At 55.5% G+C, this 20,514-nt stretch overlaps 2 protein-coding genes across 2 annotated transcripts in view; both read left to right on the forward strand.

The window, feature by feature from the left end:
- The window catches only part of CLPB (ClpB homolog, mitochondrial AAA ATPase chaperonin), a 60,043-nt gene extending 45,616 nt beyond the window's left edge, over positions 1–14,427 (forward strand). Inside the window, exons 9-17 of the mRNA XM_027663529.1 lie at positions 2,972–3,049; positions 4,235–4,290; positions 6,117–6,161; positions 7,626–7,787; positions 8,726–8,882; positions 11,748–11,821; positions 12,307–12,426; positions 12,857–12,961; positions 13,732–14,427. Of these exons, the coding sequence (XP_027519330.1) occupies positions 2,972–3,049; positions 4,235–4,290; positions 6,117–6,161; positions 7,626–7,787; positions 8,726–8,882; positions 11,748–11,821; positions 12,307–12,426; positions 12,857–12,961; positions 13,732–13,971 (1,037 nt within the window). The 3' untranslated portion in view covers positions 13,972–14,427. The remainder of the gene's footprint in view (positions 1–2,971; positions 3,050–4,234; positions 4,291–6,116; positions 6,162–7,625; positions 7,788–8,725; positions 8,883–11,747; positions 11,822–12,306; positions 12,427–12,856; positions 12,962–13,731) is intronic.
- A 3,375-nt stretch (positions 14,428–17,802) lies between these two features.
- The window catches only part of PHOX2A (paired like homeobox 2A), a 4,900-nt gene continuing 2,188 nt past the window's right edge, over positions 17,803–20,514 (forward strand). The window contains exons 1-2 of the mRNA XM_027663549.1: positions 17,803–18,037; positions 19,792–19,979. Coding sequence (XP_027519350.1) covers positions 17,830–18,037; positions 19,792–19,979 — 396 coding nt within the window. The 5' untranslated portion in view covers positions 17,803–17,829. The remainder of the gene's footprint in view (positions 18,038–19,791; positions 19,980–20,514) is intronic.

The raw sequence follows: 20,514 nt of genomic DNA on the forward strand, positions 1-20,514 counted from the left end.
CCCCAAACGTGCTGACCCCTTGAGTGGTCACTCCATGCCCTGAAGCAGAAGTTTATTACCTTTATTACTGTTATTATCTTAGCTGAGGTGGCTGCAGGAATTATCAGCGAACGTGTTATTCCCCATCAATTTTTATAAAATATCCCCACCCCGGGGTTTGACCTCCTGTTCGCTGCCGTAAAGGGCTGGGAAGGAGCACATGCAGCACTGGGAAGGGCACACAGAGGGATGCAGCTCAGACCCTCCTCTGTACCCCTCTGCCAGTGGCAGAGCATTTCCTCCTCTTCATCCTCCTGGGGTGGCTGTTCTGGGGGGTGACATGGCCAGTGAGCAGCTGGAGGGCAGGGCGGGATTCCCGCCAGGCTTTGCCCAGGATTTCAGACAGAACCACATCGCCGGCTGCAGCCAGGCTGGTCTGTCCTGCTGAGGTGCCTGGGCAGGGTGAGATGGAGCCAGGCACTGGCCTGTGCTGTCTCTGGCTCTGTGCCCAGCTAATGACAGGAGTCAGGACTCATTAGCCAAGGGAATGGGTAATGCATCTGATTGTGTCCGGGCATGGAATGGCAAATCCTCACAGCACTGGGGTCCACTAAATGCACAGTCCCAGTGCTCGATCCCATTTCCATGGGAGTTGGAACTGATGGTCTTTAAGATCCCTACATGCCCTGGATTTAAGGTTAATTTGGGCTTTTTTGGCTATTTGGGCAACAATGCAAACCTTCACCTTCATACTGAGCTACCGCTACCTTTTGAGAAGTCTCCTGGTTTTCCCTGCAGACTCGGCAGGGATTAGGGATTCAGTCCCACTTTCTTCCTAAGTGGCTGCAGTTGTTAATCACCCTCATTATTAAAACTGTTCTGCTTTATTTCTAGTTTGATCCTCTCACTCCAGCCCCTGGAGCACCTTAATTTTCTCTGTAGCTGAGCGAGTTCGGTGCCTTCGTGTGATGATCCTTAATGACTGTAGTCAGGTCACTCCTCACACCCCTCCTACTTAACCTCAGCTCATTGATTTGTTCTTGCAGTGAGGCTTTGCTCTTGTTTTTCTAATCCTCACTGGATCTGTCAGCTCCCACCCTACCTGGGTCTCCTGGAATACAAACATGGGCTCCAAGGAGCTTGTTTTCATGCAGGTTTTGCAGCTCCTAATTCCCATGAGACTTCTCCACCCAGCCATACAACCCAGCTGCTGGAGTATCTCACTGGAGCTGCTGCTGTTTAACATCTTCCCAGCATACCCCTGCTGGCAGATCCATCTGTAGGCTCTATCATTCCGCTTCTTTTTATATGCAAAATGAAAGTATTGGTTAAATATTTTTATGTGCAAATCTTTTTACGTGCAAAATCAAACTATTCGTTCAGTATTTCCCATGTCAGTTTGCCCTCTTGACATGCCATGCCTAGGATGCCTTTTCTTAGGTATCTTTTATTTTCCCCTACTCCATCAAATAAAGGGTTTTAGGGACTGACTTTGAGGTTGAATTTCAGAATTCCCCAATTTTAAATGTTACTCTCGTGCTCTCCTGCCAGCTTCGGGAAGAAAACAAATCCACAGCTCCCCATGGAGCCAGCCAGTGCCTCGTTCCAGGGAGACACAGGGCTGAGGGACAGGGACAGAGGCTGGGCCCAGGGTGGCAGCCAGAAGGAGATGAGGGAACCGTGGTGTGAGGGTGATAGTCACAAAGAGAAGTGCATTTATTCTTTCTTGTTTTATTCCTGCCTTTGCTATGGACACCACTGAAAGGCAGCAGAGTCCAAGCCTTGCCATGGCCATCTGCAGGAGCGTTCCAAGAGCTTTAATCCAAAACTGTGGTCAAGCTACAGCTATTTTGCCCTGCTACTTTCAAAATACTGTCAGTTATCATTTTTGGGCGTCTTGCCCTTTTCATGACCTGCTTCCCAATGTGCCACATCTTGGGTCAGGCTGGATCCAGCAGCACTGTGCGCCCATCGTGGGACCTTGCTGTCGTTCCTCACTCTGTACAGTGTATGTTCTCTCTCATAAAACACCTTACAACATTCCGTGGGGCAGAGCTGGAATACAGGCTGAATTTAAATACTGTGGATAAAGCGGAAAGGCTGGGATGTTGTTTGATCTCTCACGTTGGACCAGGAACTGATCTGATCCAGCTCAAGAACTTCTCTGCTGCAGAGCTCAGTTCTAGCCAGCAGAGGATTAGGTTTGATCTTTTGGCCTCAAAAGCAGTTCCTCCTCCTCCAGCTAAACCCAGTGCAGTGATGTTGCTGGTTTGGTGAACACTCTTACAGAGCCTGGGGCTGCTCTGGGGAGCACCTTGGGGAGCTGTGGACGCCCATGGGGGTAGGAGCCATCAGCCACTCTGCACAGCAGATCCATGTCTGTTGTGAGGAAGGGCTGTGCTGGTTGGACTGGGAGTTTTGGAGAGAATCAGGGCTCTTGCCTTCTGTAAAATTTTCCACTGGTGTGTCACCCAGGATGCACTTGGACACTGCTGTCCAGGGAGGCACAGCGATAACCACCAGTCCTTTCCCAATCCTTGCACCAGTTCAAACTGTTTGTGACCTTCAACCACCTTCCTCTTCCCATTCCATGCCAGGAATAACCCATAAACCTCTTCAAACCTGCTTTTTTTTTCTCAGAGGAAGGTTGCACTGGGGAGCTGGCGAGGCAGCATGCCTCTCCATCCCTCCGTCCATCCATCCATCCTTGTCCCCCCTCCCTTCTGTCTCCCTGGCAACGCTGAGTGCACATCCTGGAAAACTTTATCCGAAATCTGCTCTGGGCAGCTTTCCAAATCCATGCTAACCTTATTAGGTATCTCTGGGGCCTTGGCTGGCTAATCAAATTAGAGAGCACTAATGGCAGGGAGGACTGGGAGTGGGTAGAGAGCAGTAAAACATAGTGTATACTTAGTGATAATTACACTTGCTTTGTGGCATTGATTTATATGCCTCCCCCCCTCTTTTTTGTTTTCATTGTCTTCAAATGCAGCTATTCGGAGGAAGGAAAATGGCTGGTATGATGAGGAGCACCCGCTGGTCTTTCTTTTCTTGGGATCATCTGGAATAGGTAACGTTTGGGCTGTGGTGAGGGGGACGGAGAGCCCCGAGGAGAGGGGGCGGGAGCTGCAGCAGGGCCACAGGGTCTGCATGAAATACCCGTTAAAAGCACTGTCATCCTTCCAACTTGTCACCCATCGTCCCACAGGGTGACCACAGCCAGACACCAGCACACACGGCCACGTCCAGCCTCATGGGGAGTTATCCCAGGGGGCAGTCCACCCTCCTAGTCTCAAAAAGGGGCAGCTTGAAAGTGTTGTGTTAACAGCTTTCCAGTGGGAACCCCTCTATTCCAGTGGGAATGGTGGGGTAGTAGTGGAAATTCGCTGCCTGCAAACTGAATCTCTGCTCGTCTTGCTCCTGTGGGCACAGATTGCTTTGGAACGACAGGATTTTATTGACACCGATAAGATTTGTCCTCCAGCACAATCAAATGCCACATGACAGCTGATCAGTTCATGAAATGATCCAAATGACTTTTAGTTGTGGCCAAAAAAATCCCCAGCAAAACAGCTTTAAAGTAACTGAGCTGTGACATTTGGAACAACCTCAGGGCTTCTCCCGCCTCCGCTGCCTCCCGCGGGGCTCGGGAAGGTACCGATGCTCCAGTGCTGGGGGGGTTAAGGGCCACAGGCAAGACCAGGCTCCTGCTGCAGAGCAGTGCCAGGCCAAGCATTAACTCCAAATGAGTTGCTATAAAGCTGTAGAAAACCGGGATAAAAGTTTTTGATACTTCGTTGCCCTGCTTACAGCAGGTCCGAAGGCTCAGGGTTGTAAATTGTTGGCTCTTCCACTCTAATGGATTTCCGTGGGGTCTTTCTTTCCCTTCCTTTCTTTCTCATCTTTTTCTTTCTTCCTTCCTTCCTTCCTTCCTTCTTTCCTTCCTTTCTTTCTTTTTCTCCACATCTTTTTGTGGGAAAAAAGCAAGAGTTCTGCGCCCATCCTTTGAGAATGAATTAAAGCTGAAGCAGCCAGTGTGGAGATGCCACTTTCCTAATGCACCCCTTCACCCTGCCGAGGCCAGGAACCCCAGCAGAGTGATCCCAGAGATAAAACAGCAGTACCTGCTTCCCAAGAAAAACCAATGTACTGGTTGCAGGGAGTTCCAGCCCTGGTGCTAACAGAGCTGATGGACAGGACAGAAGATGGACAGACGTGGTTTAATGTGAGTCTTTTCTTTCCGTCTCTGGAACAGGTAAAACAGAGCTGGCCAAGCAAACGGCCAAGTACATCCACAAGGACGTCAAAAAGGTAATGGCTCATCCCAGCTTCTGTGCTGTCAGTAAAGGGCCAGGGGCAGCTCATCAGGGGGGTTCCTTGTCTGGCTCTGCTGCCCTGAGAAGGGGCTTCTGCTGTGCTGAAAGTGACCCGTGAAGGTCATGGAGCGTCTCTTTGGCCTCTTCTGGACTTGCTCCAGCAGCTCCACATCCTTCTGATGTTGGGATCCCAGAGCTGGAGGCAGCACTGCAGGTGGGGTCTCACCAGAGCAGAGCAGAGGGGTGGAATCCCCACCTCTCCCTACTGCCCGTGCTGTGGGATCAGCCCAGGACATGAGTGTCCCTGTCTATGTCACCAGTATATTTAAATGCTAAAAATTCAAATGGATCTAACAATACTGGTGCTCCCTGTTGGATCTTGCTCTCATTTTGACATCCTGTGTTGTGAACATATTTTTTTTTCCTCTATTACCAATATGACTGTAAATTGTTAGAAGGATACAATTCTAGAAATCTGTTTTCCATGTCCCCACCTCTACCACTTGTCACATCATGCTGGTATGGATTGTGGCAATGGGACACTGATTTCCTGCTCAGGATTTTAAGTGATGAAATGTTTGGTATCGAGAAGCTGTTTGAGTGATTTAGCTCATTACCCAGTGGGCAGTTTTGGGGAAAGATGGGTTGGAATTATTTCATGGAGGTGGTGGCTTTGCAGGAGGACACTTTTGCGGTTGTCTGAGTTTTTAAGACACAAAGCACTTGAAGTTGAACTCCCCAATTCCATTGCAATCTTCCATTCCATTCCATTCCATTCCATTCCATTCCATTCTTTCTGTTCTTTTGCATTCCATTCAAATCAATTCCATTCCAATCTTCTGTTCCCCTCCCTTCCATTTCAATCTTCCATTCTATTCTGTTCTGTTCTGTTCCATTCCATTCTGTCCTATTCCATTCCATTCCACCCCAATCTTCTGTTCCATTCCCTTCCATTCTTTCCTTTCTATTCCGTTCCATTCTTTCTATTCCATTTACTGTGGTTTAAACTCAGCTGGAAATTAAACCCCACTCAGCTGCTTACCTTTTCCCACACCCTCCAGTGAGAGGGAGACAAAAAGCAGAGATTCCAGCTTGACCAAAGATCAGTTAACTTGAAAACACCAATGAGACAAGAAAAGAGCAGTAACAGGAACAATATTAATTGAAGTGTTCAAAGCCAGGTTGGATGGTGCCACCTGGTCTAGTGGAAGGTGTCCCTACTCATGGCAGGGAGGTTGGAATGGGATGGTCCTGACAGTCTCTTCCAACCCAAAGCATTCTGTGATTTTCCCAAGTAGCAAGTGACAGGACTAGAGAAAATGGCCTCAAGTTGCACCATGTGATATTTAGGTTGGATATTGGGAAAATTTCTTCCCTGAAAGGGGTCTCTCCCTTTCCCCTTCCCCTTCCCTTTCACTTTCTCTTTCTCCTTCCCCTTCTCTTTCCCCTTCCCCTTCCTCTTCCTTTCCCTTCCCTTTCCCTCCCTTCTAGGACCTGGATTACAGCCCCAAGACCAGGACATTCAGTACCTACAGTGAATCATCAGCTTTTCAAATGCAAAGTGGAAACTTTGGTGGGAGCTGTAAATTCTTTAACAATATTCTTTGTTTCAGGTAATCACCCACAAGCCAAGTTCACCTCAGCTGTATGATTTTCACAGGATTTTTGTAGAGGGGTGTTGTTGCATTCTTCTTGTGATTGATTTCTAAAAAGCTGAACCACAGGAATATCCATTTTGTGTAGAAAGTTTCAGCCCCATCAGTTTTGCTCCAGCTCTGGCAGCGAGCAGATTGATCAAATCTCATCTTAAATCTCTTGCAGGGTTTCATCAGACTGGACATGTCAGAGTTCCAGGAGAGGCACGAGGTCAGTAAATGGGCCCAGGGTGTGGGGGGGGTCAGCTTTGAGTTTAATCCAGAAAAAGTGGGCATTCTGGAGTGTCAAAGGGAAAGCATGACAGAGTCACAGGAATCGCTCTGAGTTGTGCACTAAATTGCAATTAAGTTGCAGAAAGCAACTTCAGTTGAGTGTTGTGGTTCAGGAATGGTACTCCTCAATTCAGTGCTCCCCCTGAGACTTTCCAAACCAGGCTGCCACTCGCTGAGGAGGAGGGAAAGTGTTAACTGGCTGTGTCCAGCGCTGTGGGCTCTGTACGTGAGGTCAGCCCTTGGGGAGAAAGCAGCTGAGAAGAGATTGTGGAATCCAGAGGGTCACCTTGTGCATGAAAACCTGCAGCCACATGCTGTTCATCACCCTCCCACACCCAGGCAGTCACCCAAAGTCCCTTGTCCCCAAAACCTTGCCAAGTCCAGTGCAGGATCACTGCCTCAGACTGTTTCCGTGGAGGAAAGAGGGAGAATCCAGCAGAATACAGGATGGTGGTGCCAAGTCCACCCTTCCTGTCACACCTGCCCAATTCTGGTGCTGCAGGAGAGGTGGGATATCTCACCAGGGTCATCTGTGGAGCTGAGGGGGTCCCAAATCCCTTTGGAGGGCTCTGTCTCCCCAAAAAGCAGCAAGGTCCTAGTAATGAGAGCGGTAAAACACTGGGACAGGTTGCCCAGAGAAGCTGTGACTGCCTCGTCCCTGGAACTATTAAAGACCAGGTTGGATGGGGCTTGGAGCAACGTGGGAGTGGAAGGTGTTCCTGCACATGGCAGGGGGTTTGCAACTGGATGAGCTTCGAGGTCCCTTCCAACCCAAACCATTCCATTATTCCATGATAACATACTGTGACTCTGGATAACCCACAGACCTGGGTTGCTGTAAGATGCACCAAGCTGTGTGTCAAAAATTGTCGTTTTTGCCAAAACATTTCTGTTGTCAGAAATATTCTTCTGTATAACCTTCTAAATTTTTAAACCTGGTTTAAAAAAACACCATGTCAAGAAGTGGTGGCATAGGAAAATTATTTTACTTGTGGCCTCTTCCCAAGCTTTGATTCTTCACCATAGCCACCTGCCACTCGTAATCCTTTGAATTCTTGCTCTTAAAAAGGCTAAAGGGGATGAAAACAGGTCTTGGACATCTGAGACGGGTTTCTCAGACCCTGCATAGCCAAGCAGGGATGGTGCCTTCCCTCCTGCCCATTCCTGTTCCTTGAGTTGTACTGGTTCAAGCTCTGGGCAGTGTAATTGCACAACCTTTATTTTACTTAATTGTTGCTTATTAAGCTGATTTTGGGATACCTGGGGTGTGATAGGTGTCACAAAGAATACAGAACTTGATTTATCAGCAGCAAAGAGCAGTGGCTGCCTGCCAAGCTACCAGGAGGGCCTCATTCCCAGTGTCCATGGATCAACCTTCTTCTCTCCTGTTCCTTCCTCCCAGGTGGCAAAGTTCATCGGCTCACCACCCGGCTACGTGGGCCATGAAGAGGGTGGGCAGCTCACCAAAAAGCTGAGGCAGTGCCCAAATGCTGTGGTCCTCTTTGACGAGGTGGACAAAGCCCACCCAGATGTGCTCACCATCATGCTGCAGCTGTTTGATGAGGTAAAGCTGCATTTCGGGGTCAGAGAAGGGACGTGCAGAAGGTGACAGTGAGGGGTGCGAGGGATGACGGGTGGAGGAGTCAGAGAGTCATCAAATCACAGGAGGGTTTGGGTTGGAAGGGGCCTTAAAGTTCACCCTGTTGTATCCCCCTGCCATGGGCAGGGACACCTTCCACTATCCCAGGTTGCTCCAAGCCCCATCCAACCTGGCCTTGGACACTCCCAGGGATGGGGCAGCCACAGCTTCTCTGGGCACCCTGTGCCAGGGCCTCCCCACCCTCACAGGGAGCAATTCCTTCCCAATATCCCATCTAACCCTGCCCTCTGGCAGTTTGAAGCCATTCCCCCTTGTCCTGTCCCTCCAGGCCCTTTTCCAAAATTCTTCTCCAGCTCTCTGGTTGATTTTGAAGGTCCTGGTCTGTTCTCAGGGGCCACCAAATTCCAGAGCAACATGCTGGAAGGTTTTGGAGGGTTTTTTTGTTTTTCTTTTAAGAATTAATAACATCATTTTTCTTGCATAGATCATCGCAGCAGCAGCTCAATGTGAAATCAATTCCTGTACCAGGCACTTGACAGGGCAATAACCCAAATGTTAATCTCAAGCACCCGACAAGGATTTGTGTCGTTGTGCTGGATCTCTGCTGCTGGAGACGGATCGAGGAAAGAAACAGCCTGGGGAGATGCTGCTTTTTTCCTTTTCTCCTCTCTTTTTTGTTTTATTAATCAAGAGCACCAGTACTTTGGAAGAGTTCCTGGATCAGTTTGGGGGGCTGAGGGGTGATGCCACCACGGTGCTGGGCAGCTGTGGTTTGCCAGGCAGTCCCACAGGGATGAGGGACACTCTGGGGAAAGACAAGACCCGTGTTCTTTTTCCTGGGGTTTTGGCCATGTCCTGTGGCACCTGCTGACGCTGCTCACCTCGTGTCACTGTTGTTGCAGGGCAGGCTGACAGATGGGAAGGGGAAGACCATTGACTGCAAGGATGCCATCTTCATCATGACCTCCAACGTGGCCAGCGAGGAGATTGCACAGCACGCTCTGCAGCTCCGCCAGGAGGCCATGGAGATGAGCAAGAAAAGGATCGTGGAAAACTTAGGTGCTGGAATTTCAATGTCCTTCTCCAAATCCCTAAACAATCTCCCTCCTTCCTAATATGACTGCGTTTGACAGCAGTTTGAGCATCACTTTTCAGGGGGCACACCCAGACCCTTCAATCTCTCTCCACTGGTCCCCGCTGGTCCACATGACTTGGGGAATGCTCCTCTGGCAGGAAGTCATGGAATCACAGCATGGTTTGGGTTGGTAGGGACTTCAAAGCTCATCTCGTTCTAACCTTCCACTAGACCAGGTTGCTCCAAGCCCCATCCAGCCTGGCCTGAAACACTTCCAGAGAAGTGAGCACAGGATAAGGAAGGCTGAGAGGTTGGACAGAGCCTTCTCCAAAGATGCGATCTCCCTCTGAGGGATGGAATCTCAAATAATGAGGATTTCAGAGCGCATGGATTGGATCTGGATGGTCTTTGAGTTCCCTGTCAACCCAAACCCTTCTGGGATTCCATGATTCCCCTTATCTCCTCACACTTCCCTTTCTTTCGGGACCTTTCCAAACATTTCCTGGAAAAGGCTGTGTCTGGTTCATGTTAAAGAGGAAGAGTTTTGTTTCCTCACAGTCCTTCCCAAAAAAGGACTGAGCTTAATCAATTTTACTTCCCTGTGAAATGGGAACCCTGGCCCCACACATCAGGCTCCTGGAGAAAAATTTCCCAAAATGTGAATTGGGTAATAAAAGGGGAATTGAGGAGAGCAAGGGAGGCCTCTGAGATTGGAACTGAACAACTCGATGTGCAACCTCCAGTGCCTTTGCTGATAACCCCAAGGGTGGAGAGATGGATGGTGACTCCAGCACCTGGGCCATGCCTTCTAGCCAGTGTTTGTCACACGGAGCAGAGGGAAGGCCAATCCCCAGCAGTTGCTGCCATGCCTGTGGATAACCAGGCAGCCCTGGATGGTGACTGTATCCCTTCTTTTCTTACCAGCCTTAGAAAACTTACAATTTATGATCTTAAAAGTCTGGACACCACATCTTCCTCAGGGTATCTGTCAGCCTGTGCCATCACAGATACACCATATTCCTGCATCAGTTCTACAGGAGTGGGAAAAAACGTTGGATTTTGGCATCAGATCTATTTTCCAGCTCCTTTCCCCTTGTCTCTTCCTTTTCCTTTGGAGAAGTGGCTTCCAACACTGACTTAATTCAGAATCTTTAAACTTCAGTCAGGCTGAGGAAAGGACAAAGCACATCGGCAACTGAACTTTCCAGACTAACATTTGAAAATGCCAAATGTTTCTCTGCTCAATGAGAAGAGCATTGAATTTTAATTTCTGGGACTGTACAGCTGCAGCAGGAGTGGAGCTGGGAAAGGCTTTTGGGCACAGCAGCTGCCCTCAATTGGGTTTCAGGAAGCTCCTGCCCGTTTCCCGGGCTCTCAGCGTGGAGATGTGGTGGCAGGAGGTCACTCTAAGTGCCTGATGGGCAGATAAATGGAAAGATAAAGGGAAGGAGCTGCTTCCCCAGCGGCTTCACATCCACCAGTGGCAGCAGCAGATACTGCACATGGGAAATGTGAATGCTGGTGGCAGCACTGGCTCCTCTGCCTTTCCCAGCTCTCCTCTGCCAAAACACTGGCATGGACCTGATGGCATCCCTGCCCATGGATGAGGGGATTCCAGAGTGCCCTGCACTACTCTGAACATTAGGGAGGACCTCCTAACTCCCTACAACTGCCTGAACTGAGGTTGTAGCCAAGTGGGCATCAGTCTCTTATCCCAGGTAACAAGTGTTAGGACAAGAGAAAATAGTGTCAGTTTGTGCCAGGTGAGGTTTAGATTGGATATTGGGAAAATTTCTTCCTTGAAAAGGTTGTCCAGCTCTGGCACAGCTGCCCAGGGCAGTGATGGGTTCATGAGTCCTGGAGGGATTTAAAAAGCCATGTAGATGTGGCACTTGGGAACGTGGTTTGGTGGGGGGCTTGGCAGTGCTGGGGGAATGACTGGACTCGATAATCTCGGAGGGCTTTTCCAACCCAAACAGTTCCATGGTTCTGTGTCAGCACTGGATTTGGTCCAGTGGAGCCTGAGAACCCCTCCTGCCACTGCTGGTGAGGGGCAGTGATCTGCATCGAGACTGCAAAGCTGGAATGGGCTCCCAGCACCCAGCGTGGGTCTCTCTCCTCTCCCCTGCCCTGCATGTCGGGATCCCATCCAGGGCACAGGGATCTCCCTGGGAGCATCCTGGTGCTGAGCAGCACACGGAGCTGTAGGGGTGCAGAATGAGTGAAGCTGTGCCAAGAGCTGGGGTGATGAAGACAAAGAGGAAGGTGGCCTTGAAAGGCAGACAGGTGACCCTGCAGCCGAGTATCCGGAGTGGCTGGGAGCCAGGATTCAGGAGCAGCCAGACCCTGGCTCCATCTGCAGTCAGCAGAGGGAAGTAGAGGTCGGCCAGAGTGGTGCCACAGACACCCTGAACATGAGTTTGGTGTTTGCTGGGGAGACCAGGGACTGCTCTGTGCCGGCAGAGCAGCCCCAGGGGGTCAGCCTGCTCTGTGTATCACGTCATCGGTGGCCATGGAGCCTGAGTGGGCACTCCAGCTGCCCAGAACCTCCAGGAGCAGCTCCTGGACTCATGGGGCTGGAGCAGAGGCAGAGCCAGGGCTCTTCAAGGGAGCCATGTCAGCACAGGGTGTTCCCCTGGGGCACCACATGACACCCAGAACTGCTGTCCACAGTGCCAAGTGCAGGAACACTCCACTGCCAAACCAAACTGCTGGCACGTGTGGAGGTCCCAGGTCTGTCCTGCAGCAGCCCCCAGGCCCCCCTCCCCCTCAATTCCAGCTTGTCCAGACAGAGAGGAAGCCACTGTCCCACTGTCCCCACTGACACCTCCTGTCCCCCTCTCTTCCAGAGGATGTCCAGATGGCTGACAAGATCACCATCTCCAAGCAGTTCAAGGAAAAGGTTATTCGCCCCATTTTGAAGGTATGGATGGTGTTTTCATGGCTCGTGTTTCAGGTGTCCTGAGTTTTGGTCCCAGTTTCCTTCCCTGAGATATCCATGTTCCTCTCCCAGCTGTGAGAAAAGGGGTGTGGCTTCACTAAAAATGATGGAGGGACCTTTCAGCAAGGTCAGAGCCCAGCAAAAATAAATCACAGCTTCTTCTTGGAGCAGAGCCATGATGTGGGATGGGAAAGGGACACGGGACAGGAAGTACTGTGGCGCAGTTTGGGGGTTCTCTGTTCTCCCAAGGTCAGGAAAACCTGACTGCAGCAGCATCCCCATGACCTTCAGTTTCTTTAAGATGTTTCTGAAGCACCTCAGGGTGCTGTCCAGCTCCATGGCATGGGATCAGATGGATGCTGGGAGCTGTGGGAGGTGGGGTGATCCCCAGGGAGCTCACTCTGCAGTGCCACTGTTACTGGGGACACCAGCCCTGTCCCTGCTGACCTCTCCCCTTGTCCCTGCAGGCTCACTTCAGACGGGATGAATTCCTGGGGAGGATCAATGAAATTGTCTATTTTCTTCCTTTTTGCCACTCGGAGCTCATCCAGCTGGTCAACAAGGAGCTCAGCTTTTGGGCCAGAAAGGTACAAACCCATCAGTGGCTTTAGAGAGAACTTCTCAAAGTAGCTCTGGAGGAAATCAATGCCAGAGCCTCTGCCCTGGGATGAACACAATGATGTGTCTCTTTACCATCATCTTGCTGTTGAACGTGGGGTGCTGGGGAGGGTCAGGACCTCTGGGGGCAGCAGGGACGGTTCCTCCTGGGCTGGGGTAGGGGTGAGCTCTGAGCCACCTTCAGAAATGTTATCTATCTGATTGGTCTTTGCTGAGCTCTCCAGGGGCTAAAGGGGATTTGAGTGACCCTTTGCTGCCGTGGGCCTGGCCTGTTGGAGCCCTGCCCTTCCCAGGGATCCTCAGCACCCCACCACGGCATCCCCACTGCTCAAGGAGTGGGGTGCCAGGCTTGCTGGGAGGTAACTCCTCCTCCTCTTCCTCCTCTTCCTCCCCTGGCAGGCCAAGGCGAGGCACAACATCACTCTGCTGTGGGACAGGGAGGTCATGGACGTGCTGGCCGACGGCTACAACCTGCACTACGGCGCCCGCTCCATCAAACACGAGGTGAAGGCAGGGGGCACCTGGGGGGAGTCCTCAGTGTCACGTCCAGCCCCACTGCCCAGGGGGAGCCAGGAGGGTTGGAAGGACATCAAAAGAGACTTGGATCTCCTGGAGCAAGTCCAGAGAATGTCACGGAGATGCTTCTTGGGCTGGAGCCCCTCTGCTCTGGAGCCAGGCTGGGAGAGCTGGGGGCGTTCACCTGGAGAAGAGAAGGCTCCAGGGAGACCTGAGAGCCCCTTGCAGGGTCTAAAGGGGCTCCAGGAGAGCTGGAGAGGGACTGGGGACAAGGGGTGGAGGGACAGGACACAGGGAATGGCTTCAAACTGACAGTAGATTTAGATTGAGTATTGAGAAGGAATTATTGGCTGTGAGGGTGGGGAGGCCCTGGCACAGGTTGCCCAGAGAAGCTGTGGCTGCTCCATCCCTGGAAGTGTCCAAGGCCAGGTTGGACGGGGCTTGGAGCAACCTGGGCTGGTGGAAGGTGTCCCTACCTGTGGCAGTGGTGGAGTGAAATGGGGTGAGCTTTAAAAAGTCCTTTCCAACCCAAACCATTCCATGATTCCATGATTGTGTGGATCTCATCCTCCCCATCCCAGGGGAGATGTCTGTGGTCTCTGGGAGGACGCAGCACAGCCACACTCCAGAGACAGGGAATAAGTGGGATGGAGGAGGAGGTTCCATGATCCTGCGCTGCCCGAGGGTGGATGCAGCTGCTTGGCTCCATGAGAGGCTTCCCACAGGGTTTTCCTATGAGGATCTGGTCTGTCCCTCAGGTGGAGCGTCGCGTGGTGAACCAGCTGGCAGCCGCCTACGAGCAGGACCTGCTGCCACACGGCTGCACTCTCAGGATCACCGTGGAGGACTCAGACAAGCAGCTGCTGAAAAGCACAGAGAGCACAGAAAAATCCAAGGTGCCAACCCTGCGGCTGGAGATCGTGGAGAAGGACAGCAAGGCCCGAAAACTGGAGATCCAGGCACCGCTGAACCCCGAAAACATCACCTACTTCTTGTAGGCAGCACTGGGCACTGCCGGCGGCAATAAAATACCCCCAGAGTCAGAGTGAGCCGTGTCAGAAAGGGCAGAGCCACGGTCCTGCCACCGCCAGGCACGGACATGGACACGGGCACAGACACAGACATGGGCAGGAGCTGCCCCGGGGTGGGCACCAAGGGCTCTGGGGGTGCAGCTGTGGGTGATGAGGTGCCCTGGTGCCATTCAGGGATGGGTGGGTGGAAGGTCCTGAGGTGTCATGGGGTATTGGAGCTTTTTAAGGAAGGGGGAAGCGATTGTGGACCATGCAGGAGCCGGGATGGATTTGTCATTCTCATGGGAGGGGTCTCGCTGGGATAGCTGGGGCTGGCAAGGTGGGCACAGGGACCGAGTGTGAGTGTAAAAGCCACCAGGCTCCTGCTCTGTATCGTCCCCATTTCTCTTTATTTATGGCAATAAACATGCCATGCACATCCGACCCTCTGTGTCCCCAGAAGGAGCGGCCGTGGGGATCACCCATCCCCATCCCAGGGGACTCCTGTGTCTCCTGCTCATCAGCAGCAGCCAGGAACATCACTGGGAGCTGGGAACACAGCTGGGAGCTGGGACCATCACTGTCACATCTCCCCAGCCCAGCCAGGTTACATCCTGGTGCAAAATCCTTGCTGAATCTTTTTCTCCCGACCTTGTTCCCGGAAATATTTAATATCTTGGGTGTAACTGAGCTGTCCAAACACAGAGCCCCCCATGGTGGCTCCTCCAGGGACCTCCTTGTGATGGCATAGGGGATATGATCACCACTGGAGCTACCCCAGCCATGGATTTTGAGGAATAGAACATGAAATACAGATGGAAATCGAACTCCCCCAGGATTACCGAGCCCCAAATCACTGTTCCTTGGGATGGGGACAGGGACGGGTTGGAGGTGGCAGCGAGCTGCCAGGGTCCCCATTGCACTGTGACCCCCTGCCCCTGTGTTCCCATGGGTTTGGTGCTGGTGCTCATTTTCCAGGGATACAAAGAGGTTTGGTGGGGGCTGCTTTGAGCCCCCTTCCCATCCCAGCAGCCTTTTCCTGGCTTAATCCTGAGGACTGGAGCAGGATCCCATCCCTGGAGGGTTTGGGAGCATCACCAAGCTCTGCTGGTGCCACCCAAAGTCAGGTTCACTCCCATAGGTGCACGTGGGTGTGCACTGAGGTGTGCACGGGTGTGCCTGTGTGTGCATGGGAGCACACGTGTGTGTGTGAGTGTGCACTGACATTGCCTGTGTCCATAGGTGTGCACTGACATTGCCTGTGTCCATAGGTGTGCAGGAGCGTGTGTGGGTGTGCACTGACACTGCCTGTGTGCAGGAGTGTGTGTGGGGGTGCCCCTCTGTGCACAGGTGCTCCCTGGGGTGTGCTCTCAGGGGTGGGTGTGTGTGCACGGGTGTGCACTGGCCCGTGGGGAGGAGCCGGGGCCACGGGGCCCTTCCCTGACCCTTCGAGGTGATTTTCTTGGTGCCAGTGCAGGTGAATGGGCTCCCACCCCCGGGAGCAGTGCCTGGGAGCACAGGATTCGGAGGGAGAACCACGGGGCTGTGCCAAGGACATTGAGTTCCCAGCACCCCAGCCCTGTGCTGGTTCTTGTTTGGTCAGGGCGGCGGGTGCTGCTGGCATGGGGGCTCGGGGCACCCCGGAACACGCTGGCTTTATCCCCAGGAAGAACGTGGCAGCACAGCTGGGAGCAGCCATGGGGCTGAGGGACCCACAAGGACCCTCCAGCAATTAACCTGGGGGACTCCACGGGGTGGTGAAGGCTGAGGGTTCTGGGAGTGATGGAGTGGGTGCTACCACCCTACCCAAGCTGGGGCTAGAGCTGGGGGGCCCTGGGGTGTGAACATAGGGGATCCTGTGGAGGAGTCCCATCAGAGGGGATCCCATCAGCACGGGACCTGTTGGAGAGGTCCCACAGAAAGGACTCTCCCCATCGGAGGGGTCCCTTTGGAGCAGTCCTATCAGAGGGGGTCCCACTGGAGAGGGTCCCGTCACCCCACACACACAACTCCAGGAGGGCCCCAACAGTCCCGGGCAGACAGACAGCCCCAAGCCCACAGGCAGCCCCTTAGGGCCAAATGGGATGGAGGGACATGGGTCTCTCCCATCTCCCCCACTGTACCCCGCCCTCCCCACTGCCAGTGCCACCCGTTCTGTGGGCAGGAGGTGTCAGCCTCCACCCCCCTTCCCACTCGGCAACACTGGGGACAGCTGGGCACCCCTGCTGCCAGCCCCCATCTCCCTTCATCCGCCAAAATCCGGAGGGATCACCCACATCCACACTCCGCGGGAGCCGCGGGGATGCAGAGCAACTCCCTGGCCCTACCCTCCAGCTGCGCCCTATCCTACTCCCCTTCACGTCCCTCTCCCTCTGCTCTCCCCCTTCATCTCCCTCCTCCTCCTCCTCACCCCCCCAGCTGCCCCCGGCTCTGGGTAGCACCAGCAGCTCCTTGCGTGGCAGATTGCTGCCTAATTAGTTTAGAGGGAAAACTTAATTGAATTAACTTTTCACAGCTCCAGCAGCCCGACAGTGGGGCCTCGCTCCGCGCCAGCCCCGCGCCCTGATCGAATTAACTTGTTTAGCAACCTGCCCGCTCGGCCGCGCAGCTGGGGTGGGCGCGGGGGGGCACCGGCAGCACCCACCGGGGGCCCGGGCGAGGGAGCGGAGACAGAGCTGACCCGGCCGGGGGCAGTGGGAGCTGCTCCCAGGGAAGGAAGTCCAGGAGGGAACAGGACCCCATGGGGCTTGAGACGTGGGGAAGGATGCAGTATGAGCATGGGGCAGGGTGTAGGGCAGGACAGAGACAGGGCAGGAGATGGGCCAAGATATAGGGCAGGAGGTGGAGCAGGATGCGGGATTGGATACAGGGCAGGACAGGTTCGAGCTGATTCCACAGGACCCAGTCAGGGTCCGTTCTCCTTCTTCCCTCCCGGGCGGCCCAAAACCCCTCGCTGGGCGCAATTAGACTTTTAAATCCTCTTTAGTGAAAGTGTTTGTCTTGAAAATGTCCCAAATCCTGCCAAATCCTCCCCAAATCCCCCTGCATCCCCCCCCGCCCCCGTGCCCCCCTCTGGTGCCGCTGAAAGGGGCAAAGCCTTTGCCTTGGCCCCCCGCGCGGGAGGTGGGCGGGATGGGGTGCTTTGAAATTCATCCAGCTTGAAAATTGGGGATGGAGGTGTCAAAGGCCAGAGCCCCCCCAAGGAGAGGGGCGTGGGGCTGAGCACCCCTCCGGAGCCCACTGCTCCCCCCGCGCACCCAGGGACGGCCGAGGGCACCCAGGGGTGCGGGGGCTGGCGTTGCTGCCCTCCTGCCCCTGGGATGCTCAGCCCCGGAGGCATGGGATGGGACGGGACGGGATGAGGATGGGATGGCATGGGCACAGGAATGGAGATGGGGGTGAGATGCAGATGGGATAGGATGGGATGGGATGGGGCTGGGGACAGAGAAGATACAGAAGAATGAATGGGGACACCGGGGGACCGTCCCGGCGCTGGTCCCGGGGGGGCCCCGCCGAGTGCTGCTCCGGGGGGTGCTGAGGGGCCGCTTCCCCCGCCCGCCCCGAAGTGGCGGCTGCTGGGGTCGGCTCGAGGAGGGGGGTGCGGGCGCCCACGAAGGGTTAAGGGGGGCGGGGGGCTGCGGGGAGGGGGGTGTCGGCTCCGCCCGCTCCCGCCGTCCCCGGGAGATATTGTCATGCAAAAGCCCCCGGCGAGCGCAGCCTTTGTCCGCGCTCCCCCCGCCAGTATATTAACGGGCCGGGGCGGCGGCGGCGGGGGCGGGCGGGGGCCCGGCGGGCAGGAGGCGGCGGGGACGGGCGGGCGGCAGCCGGGGCCGCACCGGGCTCGCCATGGACTACTCCTACCTCAACTCCTACGAGTCCTGCGTGGCCGCCATGGAGGCGAGCTACGAGTTCAGCCCCTGCAGCCAGGCGGGCTCCTTCCAGTACAGCCCCATGCGGGGGGGCTTCGGGCCTGCGCCCGCCTGCGCCCCCCTCGCCTCCGCCAGCTGCGCCCTGGGCGCCCTCCGCGACCACCAGCCCTCGCCCTACTCTGCAGGTAACGGAGCGGGACCCCCCGAGCCACCAGGGACACCCCCCGAGCAGCCCCAGGACGGGCGCAAGGAAGCGGCCGCGCCGTCGGGGTTGGAGGGGACCGAAGCTGGCGGGGATCGGGGCCGGCGGTCACCGGTGGTGTCTGGGCTTGGTGCCATCGGTTCCCGGAGCCGTCGGTGTCCCGTACCGTCGGTGCTCGATGCCGTCGGCGCGCGGTATCGTCAGGACTCGATGCCGCCGGTGCCATTACCGCCGGTTCCCGGTGCCTCCGGTGCCCGATCTCATCAATTCCCGGTGCCGTCGTTGCCCTGTCAGTGCTCGGTGCCGTCGGTGCCCGTTACCATCGGTTCCCGGCGCCGACAGTGCCCGTTACTGCCGATTCCTGGTGCCGCTGGAGCCCGGCACTGTCAGGACTCGCAGCCATCGTTTCCCGGTACCGTTGGCGACAGACACCGTCGGTTCCCGGTACCGACAGTGCCCGGTACTGTCGGCTCTCGGTACCGTCAGCGCAAGCTGCCATCAGTGCCCGGTTGCTGTCCGTTTTCGGTGCCGCCGGTGCTGGGTACTGTCAGGGCTCGATGCCGTCGGTAACCGCTGCTGTCGGTGCTCGGTGCCGTCAGTTCCCAGTGACATCGACTCCCGGTGCTGTTGATTCCTGGTACTGCCGGTGCTGGGTCCCGCCGGTTCCCGGTGCCGCCGGTGCCCGCAGCCCGGGCTGACTCCGGCTCGGTCGCACCACCCCCGCTCCCGGTTTCCCCGCTCTCGTTCGCCGGTGGGGACGGGCCCCCCGAGCACGGCCACGGTTCCCCCCGGGTCCCCGGCGCGGTGGCAGCCCCAGAACGGGACTGGGGAAGATCCCCATCGCCGGGATCCCCTTCCCCGCTCCGCATTCGTTGACGCCGCGGAGGCGCTGCCCGGGGATGCTCCCACAACGAAGGAGCTGCCGATCGGTACCGGCCGCCCCACCCGCACCGGCACCGCATCGCCCCCCATCCCCACTCGCACCCCGAGGCCCCGCATCCCGCCGGCAACGAAGGAACGGGGCCAGGGGCCCGGCGGGGGCAGCGACTCAGCCCTGCCCTCGTCCTTCTCACCCTGCCCGCGGGGTCCTGCCCGGTCCATTCCTGCACGGTTTATCCTGCCTGGATCATCGTGCCCGGTCCATCCCTCGGTCCATCCCTGCCCGGTGCACCCCTTCCCAATTCACCCCTGCCCGGTTCATCCTTCCAACTCCATCCCTGCTCATCTATCCCTGGCCGGTATTCCCTGCCCGGTCCATCCCTGCACATTCATCTCTTCCCGGTCCATTTTTTCCCGGTCGCTTTTTATCCCGGTCCATTCCTTCTCGGTCCATCCCTGCCCCATTCATGCTGCCCGGAATGTCTCTGCCCGGTGCATTCCTGCTCGGTCCGTTCCTTCTCGGTCCATTCCTTCCCGGTTCATCACTTCACGATTCACCCCTTCCCGGTCCATTCCTGCCCAGTCCATCCCTTCCCGGTTCACCCCTGCCCTGTGTATCCTTCCCGGTTCATCTGTCCCTGGCCAATGTCCCCTACCCGGTCCATCCCTTCCCGTTCATCCCTTCACGGTCCCTCCTTTTCTGGTTCATCCCTGCCCCGTTCATCCTGTCCACCTTGTCCCTTCCTGGTCCATCCCTGCCAGTCCATTCCCGCCTGGTATCCCCTGCCCGGTGCTCCCCGGTGCCCACCGCTGCCCTTCTGCTGTACCGGTCCCACTGACGCCTCTTTTCCCTCCCAGTTCCCTACAAATTCTTCTCGGACCCGTCGGGGATCAACGAGAAGCGGAAGCAGCGGCGGATCCGGACGACTTTCACCAGCTCCCAGCTGAAGGAGCTGGAGAGGGTCTTTGCCGAGACCCACTACCCCGACATCTACACCCGCGAGGAGCTGGCCCTCAAGATCGACCTCACCGAGGCCCGGGTGCAGGTCAGCTCGGGGAGGGGGGATGGGGTTGGGGGGTTGGGGAGGAAGGAACGGGGGGATCTAATCCCACCAGAGCGGGGACCCTGACTGTGGGATGTTGCCGCTGTGCTCCCTGTGTTGGGATGGAGGGCGGGGGGGACTCGGCCTCGGCACCACCACAGTCGGGGACACAGTGCGGGGACACAGTGTGGGGCACTGCCCTGCTCTGATGGGGACTGTGGGGGTACCCCCGGCGCTCAGCCTGGCTCCCAGCAGAGTAGGGGTATTGATTCATGCCATGGCACTGTCACCGCCACCGATTATTTAGTCTGATCCCAAACACCCGGAGGTTGGTGAGAGTCCGGGGAGGACAGAGAGTGGCGCCTTTGTGGGTGCAGACACCCCCCCCTTTTTCTGGGTGCAGACATTGCCTATATCAGTACAGATTTCTCTTGGTGGATGCAAAGCCCCCTGTGTGGGTGCAGATCCTCTTTTGTGAGTGCAGAACCCCTTGGGTTAGTGCAGAACCCTCTTTGTGAGTGCAGACCTCCCTGGGTTA

The sequence above is a fragment of the Corapipo altera genome, unplaced genomic scaffold, assembly GCF_003945725.1.
Source record: "Corapipo altera isolate COAL_440 unplaced genomic scaffold, ASM394572v1 165, whole genome shotgun sequence".
In the NCBI taxonomy this organism is placed as follows: Eukaryota; Metazoa; Chordata; class Aves; order Passeriformes; family Pipridae; genus Corapipo; species Corapipo altera.